The sequence below is a fragment of the Pan paniscus genome, chromosome 16, assembly GCF_029289425.2.
Source record: "Pan paniscus chromosome 16, NHGRI_mPanPan1-v2.0_pri, whole genome shotgun sequence".
Taxonomy (NCBI): Eukaryota; Metazoa; Chordata; class Mammalia; order Primates; family Hominidae; genus Pan; species Pan paniscus.
This window is the reverse complement of record NC_073265.2, coordinates 44881796-44908608: the sequence shown is the minus strand read 5'-3', so window position 1 is coordinate 44908608 and position 26813 is coordinate 44881796. Positions and strand designations below refer to the sequence as shown.

Genomic DNA, 26813 nt, shown 5'->3' with positions numbered 1-26813 from the left:
CAGAGATCTTTGATATTCATAAGCTTTCACAAAGTTGATTCCAAAATGTGTTAAGTTTGCCATATTTTTGATACTACCTTTTCTCCCAGGCACCTTTACTCACATGGCAACAATATAGTATTTTGTGTCTATTAATTATAGGAACTCTACAAAGTACTTCATAGGCATGATTTCATTTAATATTCTTAAAATCCCTATCAGAGAGGTCCTGTTACATTTCCATCTTCCAAATCAAAATAAATGAGGCTTAGAAAAGTACGAAACTTGCTCAAGTCTATACAACTGTTAGGGGTAAATAATACCTACAGATAGAATATTCATTTATCAGCCTGTTTGGTAGATTGAAATTTAAAGTAAAATTTGCGTCTTTCTAGTCCTTGAGTCTCTCATGCAGTGCCTGACTTTTGGTGGGCTCTTGATAAATGTTTATTGATACCTGTGAACTCTTTCTTAGCCAGCCAGACTTCTGGCTCTGACTCTTCCTTTTTTATTTTGAGACGGAGTTTCACTCTTGTCATCCAGACTGGAGTGCAATGGCGTGATCTCGGCTCATGCAACAGCTGCCTCCTGGGTTCAAGCGATTCTTCTGCCTCAGCTTCCCAAGTAGCTAGGATTACAGGCGCCCACCACCACGCCCGGCTATTCCTTTTTTTTTTAGTGGAGATGGGGTTTCACCATGTTGGCCAAGCTGGTCTCAAGTGATCCACCTGCCTCGGCCTCCCAAAATGCTGGGATTACAGGCATGAGCCACCATGTCCAGCCTGACTCTTCTTTATGTGACTAATAATCCAAGTAGAAGAGCTGGTGATGAGAATGAATCAGGTTGGAAGGAGGGTTAGACCAGTCCTAGAGACAGCAGGGAAAAGATGGAGAGTACAGCCATAGCAGTGTGTCAGGAAGATGTTCATTTTTGGGCCAAAGGGTGACTCCCTAATAAAAGAAAGGTACATTTGGCTAGGGACAAAATGTAAATGTAAGCTGACAGTTCAGAGCTGTACTGTTATGAATCAAATTTGTGTTAGATTAATTTGAGCTTTCTTTCCTAACCCTTCATCTTTATATATTGCTAAATCTTTAAGCAAGTTTAACCCTAAATTCAAATATTACCGATTTGAGCCATCACCCCAGAACCATTAAGAATTGAGGAGTGACAGCCGGGTGCAGTGGCTCACGCCTGTAATCCCAGCACTTTGGGAGGACGAGGCAGGTGGATCACGAGGTCAGGAGATCGAGACCATCCTTGTTAACACGGTGAAACCCCGTCTCTACTAAAAATACAAAAAATTGGCCGGGCGTGGTGGCGGGCGCCTGTAGTCCTAGCTACTTGGGAGGCTGAGGCAGGAGAATGGCGTGAACCCTGTAGGCGGAGCTTGCAGTGAGCCGAGATCGCGCCACTGCACTCCAGCCTGGGCGACAGAGCAAGACTCCGTCCTAAAAAAGAAAAAAAAGAATTGAGGAGTGAGGCTGGGCACAGTGGCTCATGCCTGTAATCCGGGCACTTTGGGAGGCCAAGGCGGGTGAATCACAAGGTCAGAAGATTGAGACCATCCTGGCCAACATGGTGAAACCCCGTCTGTACTAAAAAAAAAAAAATTAGCCGGGCATGGTGGTGCATGCCTGTACTCCCAGCTACTTAGGAGGCTGGGGCAGGGGAATTGCTTGAATGCGGGAGGAGGAGGTTGCGGTGAGCTGGGATCGCACCACTGCACTGCAGCCTAGCAACAGAGCAAGACTCTGTCTCAAAAAAATAATAAATAATAAATAATAAATTGAGGAGCGATTTTTATGCTCCTTGTGTTGAGTTTTGAACAAACTAGAACCAACTCCCTGTCTTCCCTTTCTCCTCCTTCCCTTGCTGGGCTTTGAGGAGGCCTGCCCTGTTTGTGGCTGTTCTTTCTAACTCTGCTGTTTTCCCCCAAAAACCACATAGCCTAAGTCCGCTGAGTCTCATGTAACCAAGCACTACATACGTGGCAGTGCTTAACACAAGAAGGGCTGAAACAGGCCTTGGGACTGGTTCCCTGTGGCATTTTACAGTGTTGGCCCTGGTCTCTGCTTTGTCCCATAGGCGTTGGAGGGTCTTTGCAGAACTATGAAGTTTTAGGACTTGACTTTTGCTACTTATGCTGAGGTTCATTCTTTGTGTATTCACGTGTATTTAACATATTGGTCCTAAACTCTGTTTTTTACCCTATATCCTTAGTTCTGTTAATTCTATAGCTGTTCTATGTTTTCTTTTTTAGCTGATCACTCTTACTGCCTGGTGATGTTTATCTTAACACTATTTGAGGGCTCTGGTCCCTCCTTCCACTCTTAAATTTACAAACATGAAGTCAAATTTCTGAAAAATTAATGAACAAGAATGAACCAGGATATTCCAGGGTCTCTGGATTAATAAACCAAAATAATATTATGACTAGATTTTGAGATCAAAGGCAAATTTCTTAAAGCTAAGGAGGAAGGTGTGGTAAATCCACATTGTCCGCTGCTCAGCTTTGCCCCTAACCTGGTACTTTATAGTTTTAAAAATGGTTCACAGGACAACATAAAGAGTAGTTCACTTATGAAAAATGTAAGTGGGGTTTCTCACTCCTTTATTTTTTCCATATAGTATGTCCTATGTCCTATAATCTTTTTTCTAGTAAAATAATTTCCAGAATTTATTCTGGGGGTGTGTGTGTATTTTAAACTTTTCTATTTGGATAGAAAGGATCTTGTACGCCTGATGTAACCTGGGAAGGAACCTGGTCCTTGAGACAGTTACTCCCTGATGATTTCCACATAGGAGACGGGGAACTGCTCTTCCTTTCATGGGGCTTATGTGAGTCTGTCCTGAGTGGGCAGTAGCCACGTGCTTGGGGCATTAAAGGAGCAACTCGGTTCTCTGATCTCTTTGGGACACATAAGCTGTTTCTGTCTGACCAACAAAAAAGTTTAATTCTGGGTTTAAAATTTAGTATAAGAAGTTTATTTTTTTAAAAAGGAAGAAGGGAAAACTTGAAGAATCAATTTTAAGGCTAACAAATGGAACCATTCCAGGAATGTATTCATGCAGTATTGATTGAAGTTGTTTGCATGGTAGAAAAAAGATTATCTCTCCACCTATACTCATAACCCTCATCAAAATGAGCTTTCTCTGTGAAATAGCTGTATTCATATCTGGCCCCCTGTGGAGAACATGATCTACTTTGAGGACACATCTGTCCTATCCTTCCTTTTCTGTATCTCCTGTATTCTGGCACAATACCTTTATATTCTGGAGGCTTTCCTAAAGACCCTCTTCTAATTAAGTAGAGACAGAATGAAGAAGTATTTTTCAGCTGGGTGTGCTGGCTCACACCTGTAATCCCAGCATTTTGTGAGGCCAAGGTAGGTGGATTGCTTGAGGCTAGGAGTTCAAAACCAGCCTGACCAACATGGGGAAATTAGCCAGGTGTGGTGGTGTGTGCCTGCAGTCCCAGCTACTTGGGGAGCTAAGGTAGGAGGATTACCTGAGCCCAGGTAAGTGAAGGCTGCAATGAGCCATGATTGCACCACTGTTGTCCAGCCTGGGCAGCAGAGTGAGACCCAGTGTCCAAAAAGAAAAAAAAATCATTATTATTAGGAGACAAACTTCTTTTGACAGAGGCACATGTATTTGTGTAAATTTAGAGGTCCTGTACTTTGTCACGGAAATAACAAGTTCTTGGTTCAGCTTCATGTATATTGGACATTCTCCTTAACACCTTTGAAGGCCTGCTGCAGTGGCTCATTCCTGTAATCCCAGCACTTCGGGAGGCCAAGGCGGGCAGATCGCTTGAGTGCAGGAGTTGGAGACCAGCCTGGGCAATATGTTGAGTTCTTGTCTCTACAAAAAATGCCAGGTGTGGTGATGTGCACCTGTAGTCTCAGCTACTCGAGAGGCTGAGGTGGGAAGATCATCTGAGCTCAGGAGTTTGAGGCTGCAGTGAGCTATAACTGCATCACTGCACTCCAGCCTGGGCAACAGAGTAAGACCCTCTCTCAGAAAACAAACAAAAGAAACATTGGTATCACAGCTTACACATAAAATGGATATAACATCTACCTTATGGTGTTTTCTGATAGTCAAGAGGATGTATCCAAAAGACATTTTCTATAGGATAGTCAAATGCTAGATTAGTCTTCTTACCTTTCTATCTAGAAAGGTTAGAAGTTTTCTAAGTCTCAGAAATTTTTCATCTTGTGGTTTTTTGAAAAGACAAATGGAAATGAAAATATTTTAGAACATTCTTTCAATGAATTTTAATATTAAATATTAGAAAATATCAGTTTCTAAAATATTTATACAAACATACTACTTTGGAGAGTTTTATAAACTTTATATTTTATTCTGGAATTTTATTTAGTTAGTTTATTTGAGAGATGGGGCATTGTTCTGTTGCCCAGGCTGGAGTACGGTAGCACAGTCATAACTCACCACAGTCTCCACCTCCTGGGCTCAACTGGTCCTCCTGCTTTAGCCTTCTGAGCAGCTGGCACTATGGCATGCACCACCACACCAAGCTAATTTTTATTTTATTTTTTATAGAGATGCGATCTTGCTGTATTGCCCAGGCTAGTCTTAAACTCCTGTCCTCTACTTCCCAAAGTACTGGGGTTACAGGTGTGAGTTACTGCACCCATCCTCTATTTTTAGATTTTTAAATGTTTGGATTCACTCTAGACTTATTTTTAACCTTTAATTTCACGTCGTTTTCCAGATTGGTTATATCTATTAAGGATTACTGTTTACCCTTATGAAATGTTGAATTTATTTGTGTTTTTTATTATTTAGAGAAGTATAATAGACAAATATATTATTTTTGAGTTGTATCCTTTTTTTTTTTTTTTTTTTTTGAGATGGAGTTTTGCTCTGTTACCCAGGCTGGAGTGCAGTGGCACAATATTGGCTCACCGCAAGCGATTCTCCTGTCTTAGTCTCCTCAAGTAGCTGGGATTACTGGCATGTGCCATCACGTCCGGCTAATTTTTGTATTTTTAGTAGAGATGGGGTTTCACCATGTTGGCAAGGCTCATCTCGAACTCCCGACCTCAGGTGACCCACCCGCCTCGGCCTCCCAAAGTGCTGGGATTGCAGTCATGAGCCACTGCACCCAGCCTGAGTTGTATATTTTTGCCCTGAGCAAGTATTCTGTATTTAAATGTCATCATAAACAGTTAACATAAATGTGTTTTTATTATTAAACTTCTTGATTATTTCTTAAATTATGTGAGTTGAAATGTATAACTATTTTTTCAAAGCCCTGAAAAAAATTGTTTTAGGGTGTATTAGATGGACTTTAGTTTTAGTATTGTGATAGTTAATAAACACCAGTAGAGGGAGCTCCAACTCATCTTTCTTGGTGAAGTTCGCACTTGAGAATGTAGGTTTGTAGAAAGGACACATTTAAACTTAAAACGTAAACAAAACATGGTTATATAAGTTTTCAAAGGTACTAAAGAATGACAATTGTAATTTTCTTTAACTTTTTGGAATAAAACAATCTCAGTTTGATTTCCATACTTTGAAGTAAACGGCCCTCAAATATAACTGCTTAAACGAAAAACTTCTACAAAGTGTAACCTCTTGCAAATGATCCATCAAGCAAACTGAAGGCTTTTAAAATCAAGAATCTATCTGCCAGTTAAGGAAGAGGATAAGGAAGAGGAGAGAAAGGAGAAGGAGTGGTTGTGGTAGTATTATTGTTTGAAATTAGATTAAGTAAAGTAAAATTGTAAATTATTGGTAGATAGTCACAATAGCAGTGTCATACGAAGGTGGATTGCTGAGTCATTGAGCAGTAATTTTATATTACTGAGAACTTTTATGCATTCAGCAGGTTTTTAAACCAAAATCTATAAAGGCTTCATTCAGAACCTTTGCTCAGATCTAGAGACCTGGTCCTAATTATTTCCTATTGGTTTCTTTATAGACCCCAGAAGAAAATATCATGTGAGACTCCTGGCTTACAACAACATAGACGATGGCTATCAGGCAGATCAGACTGTCAGCACTCCAGGATGCGTGTGTAAGTTAAAGCCATGGCAGTTTGTTTTACTATGGCTCACACTGTTCTTTCTCCTCTTCCTCCTTTAAGTTACAGTCTCACTACTACTTGGAAGCTTTGGTGGCTTAATTTATATCCTCTGTGCTGTATAGCATAGTTTTCTTGTTTTGTTTGTTTGTTTGTTGCCTCCTGGGTTGAAGCGATTCTCCTGCCTCAGCCTCTCGAGTAGCTGGGACTACAGGCACCACCACCACACCTGGCTAATTTTTTTTTTTTTTTTGTATTTTTAGTAGAGACGGGGGTTTCACCATGTTGGCCAGGCTGGTCTCAAACTCCTGACCTCAAGTGATCTGCCCGCCTTGGTCTCCCAAAGTGCTGGGATTACAGACGTGAGCCACCGCACCTGGCCGAAGTATCTTAAACAGGTGCTCAGTAAATATTTAAGTAAGATATATTGAATTGTAAGTCCTATTTTCATTTGGCATACAAAAGACCATTAGACATTTAACTGAGGAAAATAACCGCTGAATATCTACATACCAAATTTTTTAAAGTCTGCTTTTCCCTCGAGGCTGTTTCTCTCCAATTGCTGTTCACTTGTACTGCTCCTAAGAAGGATGTTCTAGTCTTAAGTCCCCCACTGGTTTTCTCAGTGTCTTTGGCTAGTAGCCTGACTTCTCTGTGCTTCTGCCTTCCAATCTGTTAAGTATCAGTAATGTAGTCACGCACAGCAGAATGACATTTCTGTCAACAATGGACCACATATGTGACAGTGGTCCCATAAAATTATAATGGAGGTGAAAAATTCCTATCACCTATGACATTGCTGTTACAATCTCATAGAGCAACCTGTTACCATTTCTCTGTTTGGATATGTTTGGATACACAAATACCATTGTGTTACAGTTGCCCACAGTATTTAGTACAATATCATGCTATACAGTTTTATAGCCTATGGGTGATAGGCTATACCATAAAGCCCAGGTGTGCAGTAGGCTATACCATCTAGGTTTGTGTAACTGCACTCGCTGACAGCCACACAATGATGAAATCACCTGATGAAAAACCTAACACATTTCTTAGAATGTATCCCTGTTCTTTAGTGATGCATGACTGTTTTTGACTTCTTATATAACTCACGGAAGAGCTGTTTAGGTTTCGATGATACATCTCTAGATCACTATGAATCTCTGGTGGAATAAAGACCTAAAATCAACTTATAGGGTGGGATATTATTATTTTACCATTTTACCACTTTCTATGTTAAATGTTATGTCGTATCGTAAATTAACATTGTTTTTCTCAATAGCTGTTCGTGATCGCATGGTCCCTCCTCCACCACCACCCCACCATCTCTATGCGAAGGCTAACACCTCATCTTCCATCTTCCTGCACTGGAGGAGGCCTGCATTCACCGCTGCACAAATCATTAACTACACCATCCGCTGTAATCCTGTTGGCCTGCAGAATGCTTCTTTGGTTCTGTACCTTCAAACGTATGTAGCTCCTATTAATGGTTATTTTCTTTGCTTACCTCACCACGCCCCCACTCCAACTTCTACCTCTTACCATCTTGGGCCCAGCTCAGGCTTCACCTGTAAGCATTTGTTTCAGGACTTAAGTTATTTATAAAGTGGCTAGGAGTTTTGCATCCTTACCATATTCTGAAAACCATACTTTTTGACATTTAATTTATGTAAGTGATTTTTAAATTTTCCTTGCCTCATGCAACAAGATTAGGCAAGAAGCTATTATTACTCTCAAGTGATTAAACTGAGCATGTTTAAAGAAAGAAAGGAGACTATTTTCATGCTGGCAGTCAAAAAGTAGGGCCAGTTGTCTTTCTGTTTCTAGGTTAGAGTTAAGAAAGATGCCCATCACGGTGCTCTAAAAGGATGATTTTGGGGAGGCTGAGGTGGGAGGATTGCTTAAGTCAGAAGTTTAAGATCAGCCTGGGCAACATAGCCAGATCCCATCTCTCCAAAATTTTTTTTTTATATCAGCCAGGTATAGTGGTGCATGTCTGTAGTCCTAGCTACTTGGGAAGCTAACGCAGGAGAATTGCTTGTGCTTAGGAGATGAAGGCTGCAGTGAGCTATGATCCCACTACTGCACTCTAGCCTGAATAACAGAGCAAGACCTCATCATGAATGAATGAATGAATGAATGATTTGACTTCCAGTATTTCAGAGGAAATCCCTTTGTATTGGGACATTTCGAGTTTGCTGTCAAAGAGAGGCAACTAGTAGGCTTATTTCTACAGGACAATACCAAATGTAGTATTTTTTAAAGTCCAATTAAATTGTTCTTTAGTCTAAACATTTTTTCATATAAAATAAGGAGGTAATGAAAAATAACATTATGCCCTTACCTATTTGGAAATGCTGACATTCTTTTAGAAACAATATTATACTGCCAGCATTAACAACTTCATCACTCATTATTATAGATCAGAAACTCACATGTTGGTTCAAGGTCTAGAACCAAACACCAAATATGAATTTGCTGTTCGATTACATGTGGATCAGCTTTCCAGTCCTTGGAGCCCTGTAGTCTACCATTCTACTCTTCCAGAAGGTAAAGAAAACAGCTCCCTATAGATTTTATCTTTAAAAAAAATTAAGGAAATGTTTTAAAAATATGTATGTCATTCTGTGTAGGATACTACCCTAGTTGCCACCTACCACTTGATGTATGTATTTGTTTTGTTTCATTTTTTTGACTTTTGAAATTTCTTTTTCCCTATTATATTTAAATTTTTTCTTCTCAATGTGTGTATTGTACAAGCACGTAGGCTTAAATTTAGTGTCTTTTTAGAAACCTTAAAAAAAGATCAGGTGTGCTGTTCAAATCTGCAGCCAAAAAATTTTAAATGGCGGTAAGTGAATAATATGTTTGTTAATGATCTTAGGAGCCAATGTTATAATGAAGTTATTTCTGTATGAATAGCAGCTTGATAGTGTGCACAGTGCAATTTATATATCGGATTGAGCACCAATTCTGTAGCTTATCTGTGGCTCTAGCTAAGATATTTTATGTCTCTAGACCAACATTTTCTTATCTCTAGAATGAGGACGAAGGACTAGATAATCTATTATATAAGCATCATTTCTGCTCTATTTTAATTATACAGAGAGAAAGTAAGGGACATTTATGACAGTGAACATAGGACTTTGTTGCTATGGTTTTGGCAATATTCCATATAAGATGTGTTAAAAACCAGCTCTTCACACTTTTAGCTTATATTAAACATGGAGTCAACTTAAATTCCAAGATTTTACTGTTTTTCACAGATATATTATTAGATGTAAGTCTGCCCTGTAAATTCACTGATTCACAATTTTTCCAGGAATAACTAAATGTTTTAATGTCAGGAGCATTTTCTTCACTGGCCTCCTAGATCAGGTTAAGTTGATGTTCTATACATGTTAGTAAGAACTATCAGTACTAATGGGGTGAAACCCAATATCTGATGGACAGGTGCTGTTTGTGGAAGTAAACATTTCTAGTTAGCAATTTAGCAAAAAGTTTCAGGAACCTTAAAAATGCTATCCCTTTAATTTAGATTCTCCATCTAGGAATCTAATGTGTTTTAATGTTTGAAAATTATGAAAATACAAGAAGAAAAATAGTACTTTACTATTATCACTAATGATCTTTGAAAGCTGTGATTTTTTATGGAGGTTTCTAATTTTTTGAACTTTTTTCTAAGCCTATAAGCCAGGTATTTGAGTATTTATGAACCATTTTACTCTATTAATACAATGTTTTGTTGTGTCTGCACAGCACCAGCAGGCCCACCAGTTGGAGTAAAAGTGACATTAATAGAGGATGACACTGCCCTGGTTTCTTGGAAACCCCCTGATGGTCCAGAAACAGTTGTGACCCGCTATACTATCTTATATGCATCTAGGAAGGCCTGGATCGCAGGAGAGTGGCAGGTCTTACACCGTGAAGGTAAATATCATAAATTGCCATGAAGGATGAAAAGTACGATTATTAATATTAAAGAAACAAAAGGAAAGGGGAATCTAGAGTTTATTTTGAATTTACATTTTTATGTATGAAGTAATAAAAGATTTTGGCTTTGTTCAAAGAGCATCGGGAAGCCATCCACCAATTTTAAGAATAGTTTGTGTTTCAAAATGGTTACTGTTACTTTTGTTAATAGAAGAGATACAGCCGGGCGCAGTGGCTCACGCCTGTAATCTCAGCACTTTGTGAGGCTGAGGCGGATAGATTACCTGAGGTCCGGAGTTCACCACCAGCCTGACCAACATGGTGAAACCCCATCTCTACTAAAAATACAAAAATTAGCTGGGTGTGATGGCAGGCGCCTGTAATCCAAGCTACTTAGGAGGCTGAGGCAGGAAATTGGCTTGAACCCAGGAGGCAGAGTTGCACTGAGCTGAGATTGCACCATTGCACTCCAGCCTGGGCAACAAGAACAAGACTCTGTCTCGTGAGGGGGAAAAAAAAAAAGAGGTTTGGTTGAGGCCAACTGGAGATTAGAGTAATGCAAATGGACTAGTTAGGAAATTACTGTAGTCGTCCAGGAAAGAGGTGATAGTCCTGGACTAGGATAGTGAGGATTAAGATGGAAAGGATAGGATGGTTGGCCGGTATTTGGGAGTTAAAATTGATAGAACTTGATAGCTTGGATGATAGGAGGGAGAGAAGATTGAGGAAGGGAGATTTGTTATGGATGAGTCTTAGGTTTCTGATAGTGTGTCTTGCAAGGAGAAGGAAACACTGGAAGGAGATATGATTGAAGGGAGAAGACCTTAGTAGTGCTAAAGGGACTAAAATGGTCCACATATGAAAAAAAAAATTGACCCGTATGAATATTAGAGTCCTCTTAAATACAGGGAAAAGCTGATTAGGGCTTAAGAACACTGAATTTAATTTTTTAAAGAGTAATTTTTTTTAGTTGAGAAAAACTGAATTACAAAGTTTTTACATTTCTTACTGCATACTTTTATCATATCCTTTTCTAAATCTTGCATTTTTTTTTTTTAAGACAGAATCTCAGCCTCCTGAGTAGCTGGGATTACAGGCATGCACACCACCACGCCCAGCCTAAATCTTGAATCTTTAAGTTGGACAAGTCCCATTTGCCAGATTTTAGATGGGCCATCACATAAATAGTAAAACTTCATTATTTTGGCACTTCCTTAATTTAGACATATATTCTGAGAAGAGAGTAGTTTGCCAACCAATAAAAAGCTGAAGAAGAATTTCAGGCAGGAAATGTAGTGGCCACCTATACACTATATTCTATACACTGTACAGTACTAGGCACTCCCACATACACTGTACTTTTCAAGAGGAATATTTACCCAATTAAGAAGATAAATTTAAAAGATATTTATGTTCATGTAATATAAAACTCTATGAGTTTTAAAATAAGCAGATGATGACTTTACCTGGAGTTTTGATCATTGCATGTTCGTATTTTTCATTAAGCGGAAGCCCCACTAAGTAATGATTTCCTGGTCACTGAAGAGACTTGAAAGTACTAAGTATTTGGCAGCAGTATGATTTTATGTTTATATCGGTTATCTATTGCTGCCTAACAAACTAATTTACAACTTAAAATAACCATTCTGTTTTCTCACAATTCTTTGAGTCAACAATTTGGACTGAAATCAGCTTGGCAGTTCTGTTGGTCTCTCACGAGGCTGCAGCCATATTACAGTTTTGATAGGCTCTGAGTAGTCTAAAAACGGCAAGACAGAGGCTGGGCGCAGTGGCTCATGCCTGTAATCCCAGCACTTTGGGAGGCCGAGGCAGACGGATCACGAGGTCAGAAGTTCAAGACCAGCCTGACCAATATGGTGAAACCCTGTCTCTACTAAAAATACAAAAATTAGGCAGGCATGGTGGCACATGCCTGTAGGCCCAGCTACTCGGGAGGCTGAGACAGGAGAATCGCTTGAACCAGGGAGGCAGAGGTTGCAGTGAGCTGAGACTGTGCCACAGCACTTCAGCCTGGGTGATAGAGTGAGACTCTGTCTCAAAAAACACACACACACACACACACACACACACACAAAACCAACAAGAGAGGGCTCCCCAGTCAGGAAGAGAAGAGAGGAAGCCCCACATACAAAGCTTTCACAAGCCTCTGCTTGCTTCACATTTGCTAATGTCTGATTGGGCAGAGTAAGCTACATGGCCAAGTCTGGAACCAGTGTCGGGAGGGCTACAAGGGTGTGAATCGATGGGGGTGTAATTCACTGGGGCCCTCAGTATTACAGTCTACCACAGTATTCTTTTTTTTTTTTTTTTTTTTTTTTGGAGACAGAGTCTCGCTCTGTTGCCCAGGCTGGAGTACAGTGGATCTTGGCTCACTGTAACCTCTTCCTCCTGGGTTCAAGTCATTCTCCTGCCTCAGCCTCCCGAGTAGCTGGGACTACAGGCACACGCCATCATGCCTGGCTAATTTTTTTATATTTTAGTAGAGATGGGTGTTTCACTGTGTTGCCCAGGCTGGTCTCGAACTCCTGAGCTCAGGCAATCTGCCCACCTCAGCCTCCCAAAGTGCTAGGATTACAGGCATGAGCCACCATGCCTGGCCTCACAGTTTTCTTAAAATGTATAATTTAGTTTCAGTCATTCAAGCCCAAAATGATTTATTGACACAGCACTTAACCAAATAACTAACCTGATTTAATGAGGTGTTGTAAGTATTAATAAAGAATTTTGATAGCATGAACACATACTTCTTTTAGTTCTTCATTTGCACCTGCCTAAAAAGAAGCAGTATAGAGCCGGGTGCAGTGGCTCACGCCTGTAATCCCAGCACTTTGGAGGCTGAGGCAGGTGGATCCCCTGAGGTCAGGAGTTCGAGACCAGCCTGGCCAACATAGTGAAACCTCATCTCTACTAAAAATATAAAAAATTAGCCAGGCGTGGTGGCAGGCGCCTGTAATCCCAGCTACTAGGTAGGCTGAGGCAGGAGAATCACTTGAACCCAGGAGACAGAGGTTGTGGTGAACCGAGATAATGCCATTGCACTCCAGCCTGGGCAACAAGAGTGAAACACCATCTCACAAAAAAAAAAAAAAAAAGCAAAGCAATATATATTTTGTTCTGGCTCCTTTTAAATGTATTCATTTGTAATTTTGGAACAGAGCTCGGAAAATAGTATTTTGTCTCATTGATGGCTCAGTAGTGAAAGGGATTACATTTACAGATTTTTACATCTGTATAAGCCTTTCTAGCTATATAATAGTGCACAGGAAAAATATTCTCTTAGTTGTTGTGGTTTTAAGAAACATTTGTGAAAAGCTTTTGTCATTTGTTAAATGCAGAGAACTTTTTTCGTAGCTGAGGCCAATGATTCATAGAGAACAAATAAATCAGTAAAAAGCAACTGAGTTTACTTTTCTGAGAGAGAAAAACAGTTTGACTCACATTTAAACAAAAAGCAAGGAATATAACATGGCATTTAAAGAAAAATTAAAATGTCTTTTATGTATAATTATGGCAGCTTTTGGAAAAGGTACGGTATAGAAAAAGATGAAGGAAAAAAGAATAGGGAGAGTGTCAGTTTCTCATTAGATTAATACATATTTATATATATATTTAATTCACATATTTTAATACAAATGGAACAAGGTATTTTTTGTGAATCAAAACATTTAAAAATGTTTCTGGTGAGCATATAATACTTGTGGCTAAAATGGTACATGGTAGTACAGTAGTTGAGCAGAAACATCATATGAAATTATACTTGTATGTAATTTAAAGTAAATCAAAAATTATAGGGCGTGGTGGCATGCACCTGTAGTCCCAGCTACTCGGGAGGCTGAGGCAGGAGAATCGCTTGAACTCAGGAGACAGCGGTTGCAGTGAGCCGAGATCGTGCCACTGCACTCAGTATTAAAAAGAAAAAGATTACAGGCCTTTACCCTCCTCATATGCAGTAAATCAGCACAAACTACTCAATTCTTTTTAAATCTAAAAAGCACTGGAGGAAATTATGTTCTGTCTCAGCAATTCATGAATTCTGTCCTGTATGAGTTTCCTGATATCATAAAGATGCCCCTCTTTCAAAAAATTTTCATCATGATTAAATAAGTTGGAGGAATACCACATACCTTTCCTCTTGTTAGGGATTCACACTGGAAATTAGCAATCTTGTAATAAAGGAATCCATTTAACTCAACATTTGCCAAATGAATTGGACCACCAATAGTAGGAACATTTTCTTTTATTAAACTAATTCTTACTGAGTGATGACTGTGCCAGGCTCTATTCTAGGCACTGGCAGTACCGCAGTGAACAAAACAAAGTCCCTACCTCCATTGGAGCTTGTATCACAGGTAACAAACCAACAAATATATGCATTTTCAAGTAGTGTCATAAATGCTATAAAGACAGTTACAATAGGGAAAAGAGACAAAGTGATAGAGATAGTAAAAGAGTTCCTGCGGAAGAAATGACATTCAAACATAACCCTGTGGATATCTGGGGGAGGTGCAAAGGCCCTGAGGCAGAAGTGTGCATTGGCATGTTAGAGGAACAGCAAGAAGGCCAGGGAGATTGGAGTGAGGGGAAGAGCAGGCAGTAAGAAATGAAGTAGGGAGGTAACTAAGGGCAGATGTAGACCAGATTTCATGAGCCATAGATTTTATTCTAAGAGAGAGGAAGGTATTGGAGACCTTTGATTAGGTTTATTTTGTGAAAGGATTGCTTTGGCAGCCACCTGAGAAGTAGATTGTAAGGAGGTAAGAGTGGAAGCTAGGAGACCATTTCATAGGGAGGTGTCCATGTGAGAGTTGATGAGGGCTTGGACAGGAGTGGTAATGGTGAAAGTAATAAGCTGTTGGAACATAAGTAGGAAAAAAAGCCAGTCAGATATGCTTGTAGATTGATGTGGGGCATAAGAAAAAACAGAAGCCAGATCACTGGGAGAAATCAAGGGTTTGGTTTTGAAAGTGTGAAATTTGAGATGTGTCTTAGCTGTTCATGCAGAGAGGCTGATTAAGCAGAGGCTGATTAAGTTTATGGGAGAGTTTTGGACTATAGATATATCTAGTTATCAATGTATAGGTGATGTTTAAGGCTGTGGATCTGGAAAAAAAATCACATAAGCATGTGGACAGAAGAGAGAAAAATCTGAGATTGTATCCTGGGGCACTTCTCCAACCCCAAAATCTTTTGCTTTTATAATTTGAATGGACACTATGGTCCAAATATGAAAAAAAGTTTTCTGTCTTCCAAAAGAGGAAGAAGAGGAGTCGCAGGTAAAGGAAGAAAACTTACTTTTATTTACACTTGTGTCAGATACTTGCCAATAATAGTTTATTTAATCCTTATAATAATTATATAAGGTGGGATCTATTGTCTCCATGAGGAAAGTACAGTTCAGTAACATGCCCCAAGTTAGAAATTGCTCGCTTGGTTACATGACGAGATTTGACCAGCACTGATGTGAATTAGCCTGTTATACTGTCTTGCTTGTAAGATTCCTAGTCTGACTGAAGATTCAGACACATATAAAAGGCAGGAGACGGAAATAATCACACTAATTAAGATTGAGAAGTCTGTTGAGAGAATATAGACAGATCACTCAGATCACTTCAGTATTTGTGAAATGCTTTGAGTGTCCTCATAGGGGAACCAGAATGTTATAGTTTCCCTTTTTTCTAAATGAAGATACTTTTTGGGGGAAAAAGGGAATGCGTGCACACATGTACTGCTGGTCCTTGTATAAAACAAATTAAGTGAAAAGACTTAGTTTCTGGTAGTGATTAGTTTTTGCCAAGTACTTTTTAAAATTAAATGCATTTTACCATAAAATGGAAACTCAATTTATTTATATCTGTTTGTGAAGACATGGAAATGTTCTTCCTTTCAGCTAAGTGTAACATGTCACAATACATCTTTGTTTTTTTAATTCCTCTGACTAAAAACATAGCAACAGTGGAAAGACTCTTCCTGATTCTAAATAGGGGTCACTTTGTTTATTGAACAGTTGTGTACTCAAGTAGCTCACACTCTCTTCAGGCCAAGCTGAAACCAGAGAACATGAAAACAAGTTGTGTTCTGGCTCCTGGCATCGCTGCTGGAGGTTTGGCTGCCTCACACCGTGTGACCTGCAGAGATGGCCTCCGTCTCATGACCTCAGCTTTATGATCACCCCATGTTTCATTTGCCTAATGAAATATATTCCAGCAAGTGCACTGGAGTAGGTACCTTTGGCCAGGAGGCAACTGTCACAAACTATTGTAAACTCTTTGAAGCTATTGTAAGGTTGCCCTGAGTCAGGAAAAAATGAGATGAAATCAGCACAGGAAAGCTAGATTTCCCTGTGCATATCCACCCACAAACATAGTGCTGAAACAACTTTCTGGTTGAATTTCTATTACACTTTTAGCACTAGAATTAATTCCTAGGGTAGGAATTTTTTTGTAAGGGAAATACTTTGGTGCAGTGGCAGAACAAGGACAGAAAGACACCTAAGAAATGGCAGTGTCCAAATAGGAATCTTTCTTATCAGTCATGCAACAGAGAAAATACCTTTAGATATCAAATGTCATGTATAAATTCAAATGATAATTGCTTATGAAGAGAAGTAGATCTTACACAGATTGCTGGTGGTGATTTTGATAGTTTAATCTGAGACCTGTCTTCAGTACTCTGAGGTTCCTGCGTAACTGTGCATTTTCTTCCCTGTTTATCTTGAATCTGTGACAATAATTAGGCCAGACTGGGTGCGGTGACTCACACCTGTAATCCTCGTACTTTGGGAGGCCGAGGTGGGCAGATTACTTGAGGTCAGGAGTTCAAAACCAGCCTGGCCAACCTGGTGAAATCCCATCTCTATTAAAAATACAAAAAAAATTGGCCGGGCGTGGTGGCTCATGCCTGTAATCCCATCACTTTGGGAGGCCGAGGCAGGCAGATCACGAGGGCAGGAGATCGAGACCATCCTGGCTAACACGGTGAAACCCCATCTCTACTAAAAATATAAAAAATTAGCCAGGCATGGTGGCGGGCGCCTGTAGTCCCAGCTACTCAGGAGGCTGAGGCGGGAGAATGGCGTGAACCTGGGCGGCGGAGCTGACAGTGAGCCAAGATCGTGCCGCTGCACTCTAGCCTGGGCGACAGAGTGAGACTCCGTCTCAAAAAAAAAAAAAAAAAAATTAACCTGGTGTGGTGGTGGGTGCCTGTAGTCCCAGCTACTCAGGTGGGTGAGGCAGGAGAATTGCTTGAACCCAGGAGGTGGAGGTTATAGTGAGCCATGATCATGCCACTGCACTCCAGCCTGGCGACAGAGCAAGACTCCATCTAAAAAAAAAAAAAAAAAAAAAAAATTAGGCCAGTAAAAATATATTCATGCTTTCAAAAATAATCATGTTCTAATTTAGGAAGGGAGAACAGGATTACCTGTCACAGCTATTACCATAAACACTCCCAATTAAAAAAAGATTCTTGCACTGGATTTTTAAAAATCCAATTATAATCATTGAAAGCTTGGCACAGTGGAGTGTGCCCATAGTCCCAACTACTGGGGAGCCCAGGAGTTCCAGTCCAGTCTGGGCCATGTAGCAAGACCCTGTCTCTAAAAAATAAGAGTATAATTATTGAATCTGGGTTCATTATACCATTATTTTCGTGTGCATGTTTCAAATGTTCCATAATAAAATGTCCTAAATTCTGTTTGTATTCATATCTATGTAAAGAGTAAAACATTAACACACACACACACACACACACACACATATATATATATACAAAGCCAAACAAAAATGTTTACTGTTTTTAAGAACTCCTAAAATAGAATTACAGAAAAGGATTATATTGGGGAAATGTACATACTACAATGTTAAGTGAAATCTCTAATATATAAAAATTCATGCAGTAAATATATATTCACAAATATTCACGTATGCACACACAAAATACACTAAAATGTTAACAATGAAAGACTGTAATTTTATTTATATTTTTATTTTCTAAATGTTCTACAATATGTGTCTTTATAATCAGAAAAATATTTTTAAAAATAAAGAAATGTGTTTGTATAATATGAGTGAAAGAATAAAAGATAAATGTTCACTTAATTTGTAATTGATGTATTTCTAGGGGCAATAACCATGGCTTTGCTAGAAAACTTGGTAGCAGGAAATGTGTACATTGTCAAGATATCTGCATCCAATGAGGTGGGAGAAGGACCCTTTTCAAATTCTGTGGAGCTGGCAGTACTTCCAAAGGAAACCTCTGAATCAAATCAGAGGCCCAAGCGTTTAGATTCTGCTGATGCCAAAGGTCTGTATACTGCCATAGTCACTGTGATTTTTCTTAAGAAAAAAAGTGTTCTTCCTTACACGTTATTTCTGCTCCTACAATTGCTGTATCCCTAAACTGGCTCTCAGTTCCGTAAGTTGTTGCTGATGAGCTTCTGATGTTATAGAGTTGCATGGCTTTTCCTCATACTCCTAGAAGGAGGCAAAATTATCTCAGAATCAACTGCAGTTTTGAAATCACCGTTTCCAGTTACTTCTTCTCCCAGCTGTGCATCCACCAAGACAGAGGAGCCACATCAGCCATGAACTGGTAGGAGTGGGCTTCCTGGGAGGTTTCACAGAAATAAACAGCGGTGGTGGTTGTGGTGTTCAAGTTAAGAAGAGAGCATGGTTTTCATTAAGAGTTTTCACCACAGAGAAACAGCCTTTCTGGAAAGAAAGTTTTTTTTTTTTTTTTCCCTCTCTGTCTCCAGAAAAGCAATTGGAAAAAATATCTTTAAAGAGCTACCCTTACACTACTCATCACAGCTGTCCATGTGTTCTCAAGAAAGCTGGTGCCCCCTGTAGCACAGGACTGGACACTGCCTTTGCCTCCTCTCTGGGGGAGTAGGCTTGTGGAGAAGAGGGGCTGCTCTAAATGGAGGAAATGCCAGCTGAACTCAGGGCAGGATTAAGGGCTCGTAGCTTCACAGAGAATGGTCATTCGGTGCCAGGGGTGTGTGTGTGTTAGAAAGAGAATGAGAGAGGAAAAGAGCAGGACAGGGCAGTCAGTTTTAAGAACAGGAAGGAGGTAGCCATCGTAGCTACCATGTTATCAGGGGAAATGGAAAGCAAGGCTCATATTGGCTTCTCAAATACCTTGCCACTCAAAGTAGTCTAGAGCCCAGCAGCATGGCATCACCTGAGAGCTCCGTAGACTCGCAGAATCACAGGCCCCACCCCAGACTTAGTGAGTCAGAGTCGGCATTTCCACATAATCCCTAGTGACTCACAGGCACATGAAAGTTTGAGAAGCCCTGCTTTAGTGTATGTAAATGGAAAACTAATCTTCAACATGCAGATCTGCTTTTAAGGCATGACATAAAATCTGTTCTTGGGTCTATCAAGGAACATCTATGTTTTGTACCTGTTTTATAAATTATGAATTGATGTTCATGATTGCTGTAATAATATATCTAAAACTCATTTAAAATCTTTAATATTGGGCCAGGCGTGGTGGCTCACGCCTGTCATCCCAGCACTTTGGGAGGCCGAGGCAAGCGGATCACGAGGTCAGGAGATCGAGACCATCCTGGCTAACACGGTGAAACCCCAACTCTACTAAAAATACACACACACAAAAAAACTTAGCTGGGCATTGGTGGTGGGTGCCTGTAGTCCCAGCTACTCGGGAGGCCGAGGCAGGAGAATGGCATGAACCCGGGAGTTGGAGCTTGCAGTGAGCCGAGATTGCGCCACTGCACTAGCCTGGGCAACAGAGCGAGACTCCGTCTCAAAAAAAAAAAAAAAAAAAAAACTTTAATATTGGAAGATAAATCTGTCTCTGAAATCACTGATTAAAGATTACTGTGTGTCCTTTCTGCTTTGATGTTGACAATGTCAAAACTTTTCCTATGAGATAAAGAAAAATTTTGGAAAAGCAAGTACCTGAGAATTATAAATTGAATAATTTATTTTTCTGATTGATTCTGAGTAAATGTGTTTTCCCTTCTAGTTTATTCAGGATATTACCATCTGGACCAAAAATCAATGACTGGCATTGCTGTAGGTGTTGGCATAGCCTTGACCTGCATCCTCATCTGTGTTCTCATCTTGATATACCGAAGTAAAGCCAGGTGTGTTTCCATTGCTAGAGATGTTGAGGTAAAAAACATTTAAATTACGGTAGCCACAGGAAACAAATGAAAGTCAAGTGCCTTTTAGAGTAACTGGGATTTCCTACTTTAAAATAAATGTGCAGTATTGTTCCCTGAGTTCTTACAGCTATAGAAATGTGCTCATTTTAGAGGGAGATTATTTTCTTGCTGTTTGAAAACATTATGCCAATATTCTTTTTTTTTCTTTTTTCTTTTCTTTTATTTTTTTGAGACGGAGTCTCACACTGTCGCCCAGGCTGGAGTGCAGTGGCGCAATCTCGGCTCACTGCAAGCATCACCTCTTAGGTTCATGCCATTCTCCTGCCTCAGTCTCTCGAGTAGCTGGGACTCCAGGCGCCCGCCACCACACCCAGCTAATTTTTTTTTTTTTTGTATTTTTAGTAGAGATGGGGTTTCACCGTGTTAGCCAGGATGGTCTCGATCTCCTGACCTCATGATCTGTGATCTGCCCGCCTCATCCTCCCAAAGTGCTGAGATTACAGGTGTCAGCCACTGCTCCCAGCCAACGCTAATGCCAATATTCTTAAATGAGGACTAGTGTCCTTTTTTTTTTTTTTTGAGACAAAGTCTCATTCTGTCGCCCAGGCTGGAGTGCAGTAGCACAATCTCAGCTCACTGCAACCTTCATCTTTTGGGTTCAAGCCATTCTCCTGCTGCAGCCTCCCAAGTAGCTGGCATTAGAAGCGCCTGCCACCACGCCTGGCTAATTTTTGTATTTTTAGTAGATTTCACCATGTTGGCCAGGCTGGTCTCAAACTCCTGACCCTAAATGATCTGCCCGCCTTGGCCTCCCAAAGTACTGGATTTACAGGCGTGAGCCACCGCGCCCGGCCTAGTATCCTCATTTTCTTAGTATTTTGAGAAACAGAAAGAATATCCTTTGGTTTAAAAATAATAATAATGGCACACTTGTGCGGGCATGGTGGTAATCACACCTTGGTAATCCCAGACCTTTGGGAAGTCAAGGTGGGAGGATCCCTTGAGGCCAGGAGTTTCAGACCAGCCTAAGCAACATAGTGAGATCTTATCTCTACAAAAAATGTTAGGCCAGGTGCAATGGTTCACGCCTGTAATCCCAGCACTTTGGGAGGCCGAGGTGAGTGGATCACCTGAGGTCGGGAGTTCAAGACCAGCCTGACCAACATGGAGAAATCCTGTCTCTACTAAAAATACAAAATTAGCCAGGTGTGGTGGCAGGCGCCTGTAATCCCAGCTACTCGGGAGGCTGAGGCAGGAGAATGGCATGAACCCGGGAGGGGGAGCTTGCGGTGAGCCGAGATCGTGCCACTGCACTCCAGCCTGGGCGACAGAGCGATACTCCATCTCAAAAAAAAAAAAGTTAAAATTAGCTGAGCATAGTGGGCATGTGACTGTAGTCCTAGCTACTTAGGAGGTTCAGGTAGGAAGATCATTTGAGCTCAGGAGTTTGAGGTTACAGTGAGCTATGATCGTAGCACTGCACTCCAGCCTGGGCAGCAGAGTGAGAGATCCTGTCTAAAAAAAAAAAAAAGAAAACACAATTAATCATGTTTACAAGAAGATTGCTTTTTCTTACTATCTGGAATATTTTCTGTTTCAGTAACAGTGCCTGAAATGCCTGAGTCGCTGAGAACACCACGGGACATATGGTGGGATTCTCTAGACAAGGGTTAAAACAAATGTAATAAACACGGATTGAGTGTCTATAAACTCTGTCATGCAATCTCATCTATGGATTGACTTTGGCTAAATTTTTAGCAGTAACTTGCATTCAGTGAACTTGTCTATTTTTAGCCTTTTATATTTTGGGTTTTGTTTTCCTTTATTAAGGCTATTTTTTTGAATTAAAAAAAAATCAACGTCAAATACACGTTGTTTTAGGTAATCCCCGTCATTAGACTCCCTCCATTAGCATAGATTTTTCAGTTTATATGTTTTGTAGCTCTACATGGAAACATACTACTCAAAACATTATGTTAATGAAATAGTTCTAACATTTTTATGTGTATTGAATTGCCTTAGTTTTATTGTCCAAGTTTCTCACTTTAAGAATTTTTAAATAAAATATTTATGCACATTTATGCACATTTAGTACTGCCTAAATCTTGAAGTACTACTCTAAATTTACCATCATTAATTGGAAAGTGAATTGTTATGCTAGTGTAATAATCCTCAGACCTTAAGGGGAAAATATAAGTTAAAAATTATAATTTCTGCACAAATTATTAATAAGCAACAATAATTGTAGAGAGTAATTTTAGATGAAGTAGACAGCGAGGCAAAAAGAAAGAAAGATGCCTCTTCAAATAATAAAAGTTTGCAGCAGTAAGTTAAAATCTAACACTCGATTCTAAAAATATTTGAGAAATGGGTATTAAAGAACTTCATTGCTTACAAAGTTTTGTTGATAGGCCAGGTGGTTCATTTGCCTGCATCTTCTATGAAATTAGAAGACTTCCTCTTCTTGCCAATGTTTTAGGAAATCATCTGCTTCCAAGACGGCACAGAATGGAACTCAACAGTTACCTCGTACCAGTGCCTCCTTAGCTAGTGGAAATGAGGTAGGAAAGAACCTGGAAGGAGCTGTAGGAAATGAAGAATCTTTAATGCCAATGATCATGCCAAACAGCTTCATTGATGCAAAGGTACTGAGCTGCGGGATTTGCTGCATAAGCCGTTCTTCCATTCCTCCTCCCTGTGTGTGTAACATGTACTTCCCCCAAAATTGTATGTTGAATGTATTATACCAATACTCTTATTAATGAAATATTGAAATTTTACCCAGATCATTCCTTACATAAAATATTTAGGGGGAAAAAGGTGAGGATAGATAAAAGGTGAGAAAGATGCCATAATGTATGGCATATAATATAATCTCATTTATATTATATTCCAACATATAATCTCAGTTAGATGAGATTATATGGAGTGAAGTTGTCTTAACCAAGGACTCCATGGTCATTAGTCTATATTTACTATAATTTGGACTGACCTGTATTTACTGGGTGGTCACCTTTTTGTTAATCCATTTGACTTAGTTTGGCTGATTGTTGAACTTAATTGCTTATCAGAACATCCCACGTATGAATGCCATTTTTAAAAATATAGAGCATCTAAATAGGTGCCTCAAGATCCTTCGTTTTATGGCTGAAGAAAGTTATAGAGAAACACCATTGGAAGAAGTTACTTCATGTCCTTTTCAGTATATATAATAATAGTGCTGTTGTAAGCATTGTGAACAATAACTTTTAAAATTATTTTTAGTCACATTACAACTTTAGATATTGTACGTTGTTGGAATAGCTCCCACAACCAATGTGCTATAAATCAGTTGTCAGCAAACAGTCCCACCCAGGCTAGACTGGGGCCTGTTTTTGTTTGGCTACCTTCTGAGCTAAGACTGTTTTTTACTTTTTTTTAAGATGGAGTTTCAGTCTTGTTGCCCAGGCTGTAGTGCAGTGGTACGATCTCGGCTCACTGCTACCTCCGCCTCCCGGTTCAAGCGATTCTCCTGCCTCAGCCTCCCGAGTAGCTGGGATTACAGGCATGCGCCACCATGCCTGACTAATTTTGTATTTTTAGTAGAGATAGGGTTTCACCGTGTTGGTCAGGCTGGTCTCGAACTCCTGACCTCAGATGATCTGCCCGCCTTGGGCTCCCAAAGTGCTGGGATTACAGGTGTGAGCCACCGTGCCCAGCTGTTTTTTACATTTTTAAAGGTTGTTTACAAAAAAAAAATCCAAGATGATGATGATAGGACACAGGCCATATGTGGCCTACAAAGCCTAAAATAGTTACGATCTGGCCCTCTACAGAAAAAGTTTGCCAAACCCTGTTATAAATTATTTTTCCTTTATCCTTTCCTAAAATTTAGAATAACAGAAGTATAACAAAATTTCAGGCAGTTTTGATACTAAATTTTATGAATTATATTCAACAGATGTAATTTACTTGTATCTAGTACAGCATTGTATACAATACGTATTATAGGTAAATATGAATAAATGAATATTTGCTATTTCTCTTTTTTTTGTTTGCAGCCTAATTTAGGTTTTACTTTTCAATACAAATTAAGCCATTCAACTTATTTCAAATTAATCTAAAACATTAGAACCTAAAACTTTTAAAGGAGCTTCAAAAGTACTGATACAGGCCAAGTGCGGTGGTTCACGCCTGTAATTCCAGCACTTTGGGAGGCCAAGGTGGGCGTATCACCTGAGGTCGGGAGTTCGAGACCAGCCTGACCAACATGGAGAAACCCCAGCTCTACTAAAAATACAAAAATTAGCCAGGTGTGGCCGGGCGCGGTGGCTCACGCCTGTAATCCCAGCGCTTTGGGAGACCAAGGCGGGTGGATCACGAGGTCAGGAGATCGAGACCGTCCTGGCTAACATGGTGAAACCCCGTCTCTACTAAAAATTAAAAAAAAAAAAAATTAGCGGGTCATGGTAGCAGGCGCCTGTAGTCCCAGCTACTCGGGAGACTGAGGCAGAAGAATGGTGTGAACCCGGGAGGCGGAGCTTGCAGTGAGCTGAGATTGTGCCACTACAATCCAACCTGGGTGACAGAGCGAGACTGTCTCAAAAAAAAAAAAAAAATTAGCTGGGTGTGATGACGCATGCCTGTAATCCCAGCTACTCGGGAGGCTGAGGCAGGAGAGTTGCTTGAACCCAGGTGGCAGAGGTTGCAATGAGCCGAGATCGCGCCATATTCTCCAGCCTGGGCAACAAGAACGAGACTCTGTCTCAAAAAAAAAAAAACAAACAAAACAAGTACTAATATGTAACTGTGATTGTATTATTACTAGTTTGGAAGTAGATATGAGAGAGGTTAGGAGAGAAGCAGAGTGGGGAGGATGATGTAGGGAAAAAAGAAACTAAAGTGAAAGGAGCAGAGAGGTAGAGGCCTGAAGTGAAGGAGAGGCACGCATTTGGAGAGTGTCTCTCTTAATTCCCTTGGGTTAGCCCTAGAGTTGATACTCCATCTGATGTCATTTTGTTGATCATATGTGGGTTCATTATGGTTTGTTTATCCCCATCTGCTTTTTAAAATTTTCAAACATACAGAAAGGTTGAGAGAATAATGTACTGAATATACAAATTAATAATTGTTAATATCATAATTTTGTATCTTTGTATACTTTTTGCTTGCTATACCATTTGAAAATAAGTTTTGGAATATATAGCACATATATATGTATCTTAATGTGTTTTGGAATATATATTTTATGTATAAGCTTAAAAATAAACCTATTATATTGTTTTGACCACTAACAAATACCTTGACTATGTTGTACTACCTGTTTTGTGTTTGTTTGTTTTGTTTTGTTTTGTTTTGTTTTGTTTTTTTGAGACAGAGTCTTGCTATGTTACCCAGGCTGGAGTGCAGTGGCGCGATCTCGGCCCCGGGTTCACACCATTCTCCTGCCTCAGCCTCCCCAGCAGCTGGAACTAGAGGCGCACGCTGCCATGCCCAGCTAATTTTTTTTTGTATTTTTAGTAGAGACGGGATTTCACTGTGTTAGCCAGGATGGTCTAGATCTCCTGACCTCATGATCCGCCCGCCTCAGCCTCCCAAAGTACTGGGATTACAGGCGTGAGCCACCGCACCTGGCCTATTTTGTTTTTTTGTTTTTTTGTTTTTTTTTTTTTGAGACGGAGACTTGCTCTGTTGCCCAGGCTGGAGTGCAGTGGCTTGATCTCAGCTCACTGCAACCTCTCCCTCCTGGGTTCAAGCAATTCTCTGTCTCAGCCTCCTGAGGAGCTGGGATTACAGGCGCCTGCCACCATGCCTGGCTAATTTTTGTATTTTTAGTAGAGACGGGGTTTCACCATCTTGGCCAGGCTGGCCTTGAATTCCTGACCTCATGATCCACCCACCTTGCCCTCCCAAAGTGCTGGGGTTACAGGTGTGAGCCACTGTGCCCAGCCGTACTGCCTGTTTTAAAGAAGAAATGATCACATCTATTATCATTTTTGTTAACATTTAAGCATTTTGTGTACTAATGCTTACTATTTGGGTAATGAGTACATTAGAAGCCCAGTCCCCACTACCACACAATATGTACCCCACTCATGTAACAAACATGCACATGTACTCCCTCAATCTAAAATAAAATAAAAATGAAAAGGGAAATGTGAAGCATATAGTAAAAGTTAAAGTATGCACTACTTGTGATAAAGTGAAATCTGTGATACCAGGATATTTTACATTTCCCCTCTTTTATTTCCTCAGGGAGGAACTGACCTGATAATTAATAGCTATGGTCCTATAATTAAAAACAACTCTAAGAAAAAATGGTTTTTTTTCCAAGACTCAAAGAAGATACAAGTTGAGCAGGTAACCTATCTAAATGAGAAAAATTTTTGGCAATGCGTGATATATGAAATGATGATTTAAAAAGAGGAAAATGTGAATTCATGCTTTATTTTAATTTTCTGTGTTCTTCATGGCTGTGATTTTATTAATTTGGGGCATGGCTCTGTGGAGAGCGAGGTGAATGATAACAGAAGTTGGAATAGTCATCAGAGCTGTGGTTTTCAGTGGGGAGTAGGGTCAGTGAGGAAAGGGATAGGAGCAGGAGCGTGCATCAGAAGCACTGAAGAAGCTTTTGACACTTCGCTTGCCATGGGTAATGCTGATGTGCTCCCACCTGTCTGTGGGGACCTGATGAGCTTTTGCTCATGGAT

At 40.0% G+C, this 26813-nt stretch overlaps 1 protein-coding gene across 1 annotated transcript in view; it reads left to right on the top strand.

Annotated features, from left to right (window-relative positions):
- PRTG (protogenin) overlaps positions 1 to 26813 on the top strand; it is a 141289-nt gene that overhangs the window by 101842 nt on the left and 12634 nt on the right. The window contains exons 12-19 of the mRNA XM_034938804.3: positions 5934 to 6029; positions 7318 to 7504; positions 8458 to 8585; positions 9795 to 9965; positions 18108 to 18290; positions 19983 to 20103; positions 22604 to 22769; positions 26359 to 26463. Coding sequence (XP_034794695.2) covers positions 5934 to 6029; positions 7318 to 7504; positions 8458 to 8585; positions 9795 to 9965; positions 18108 to 18290; positions 19983 to 20103; positions 22604 to 22769; positions 26359 to 26463 — 1157 coding nt within the window. The remainder of the gene's footprint in view (positions 1 to 5933; positions 6030 to 7317; positions 7505 to 8457; positions 8586 to 9794; positions 9966 to 18107; positions 18291 to 19982; positions 20104 to 22603; positions 22770 to 26358; positions 26464 to 26813) is intronic.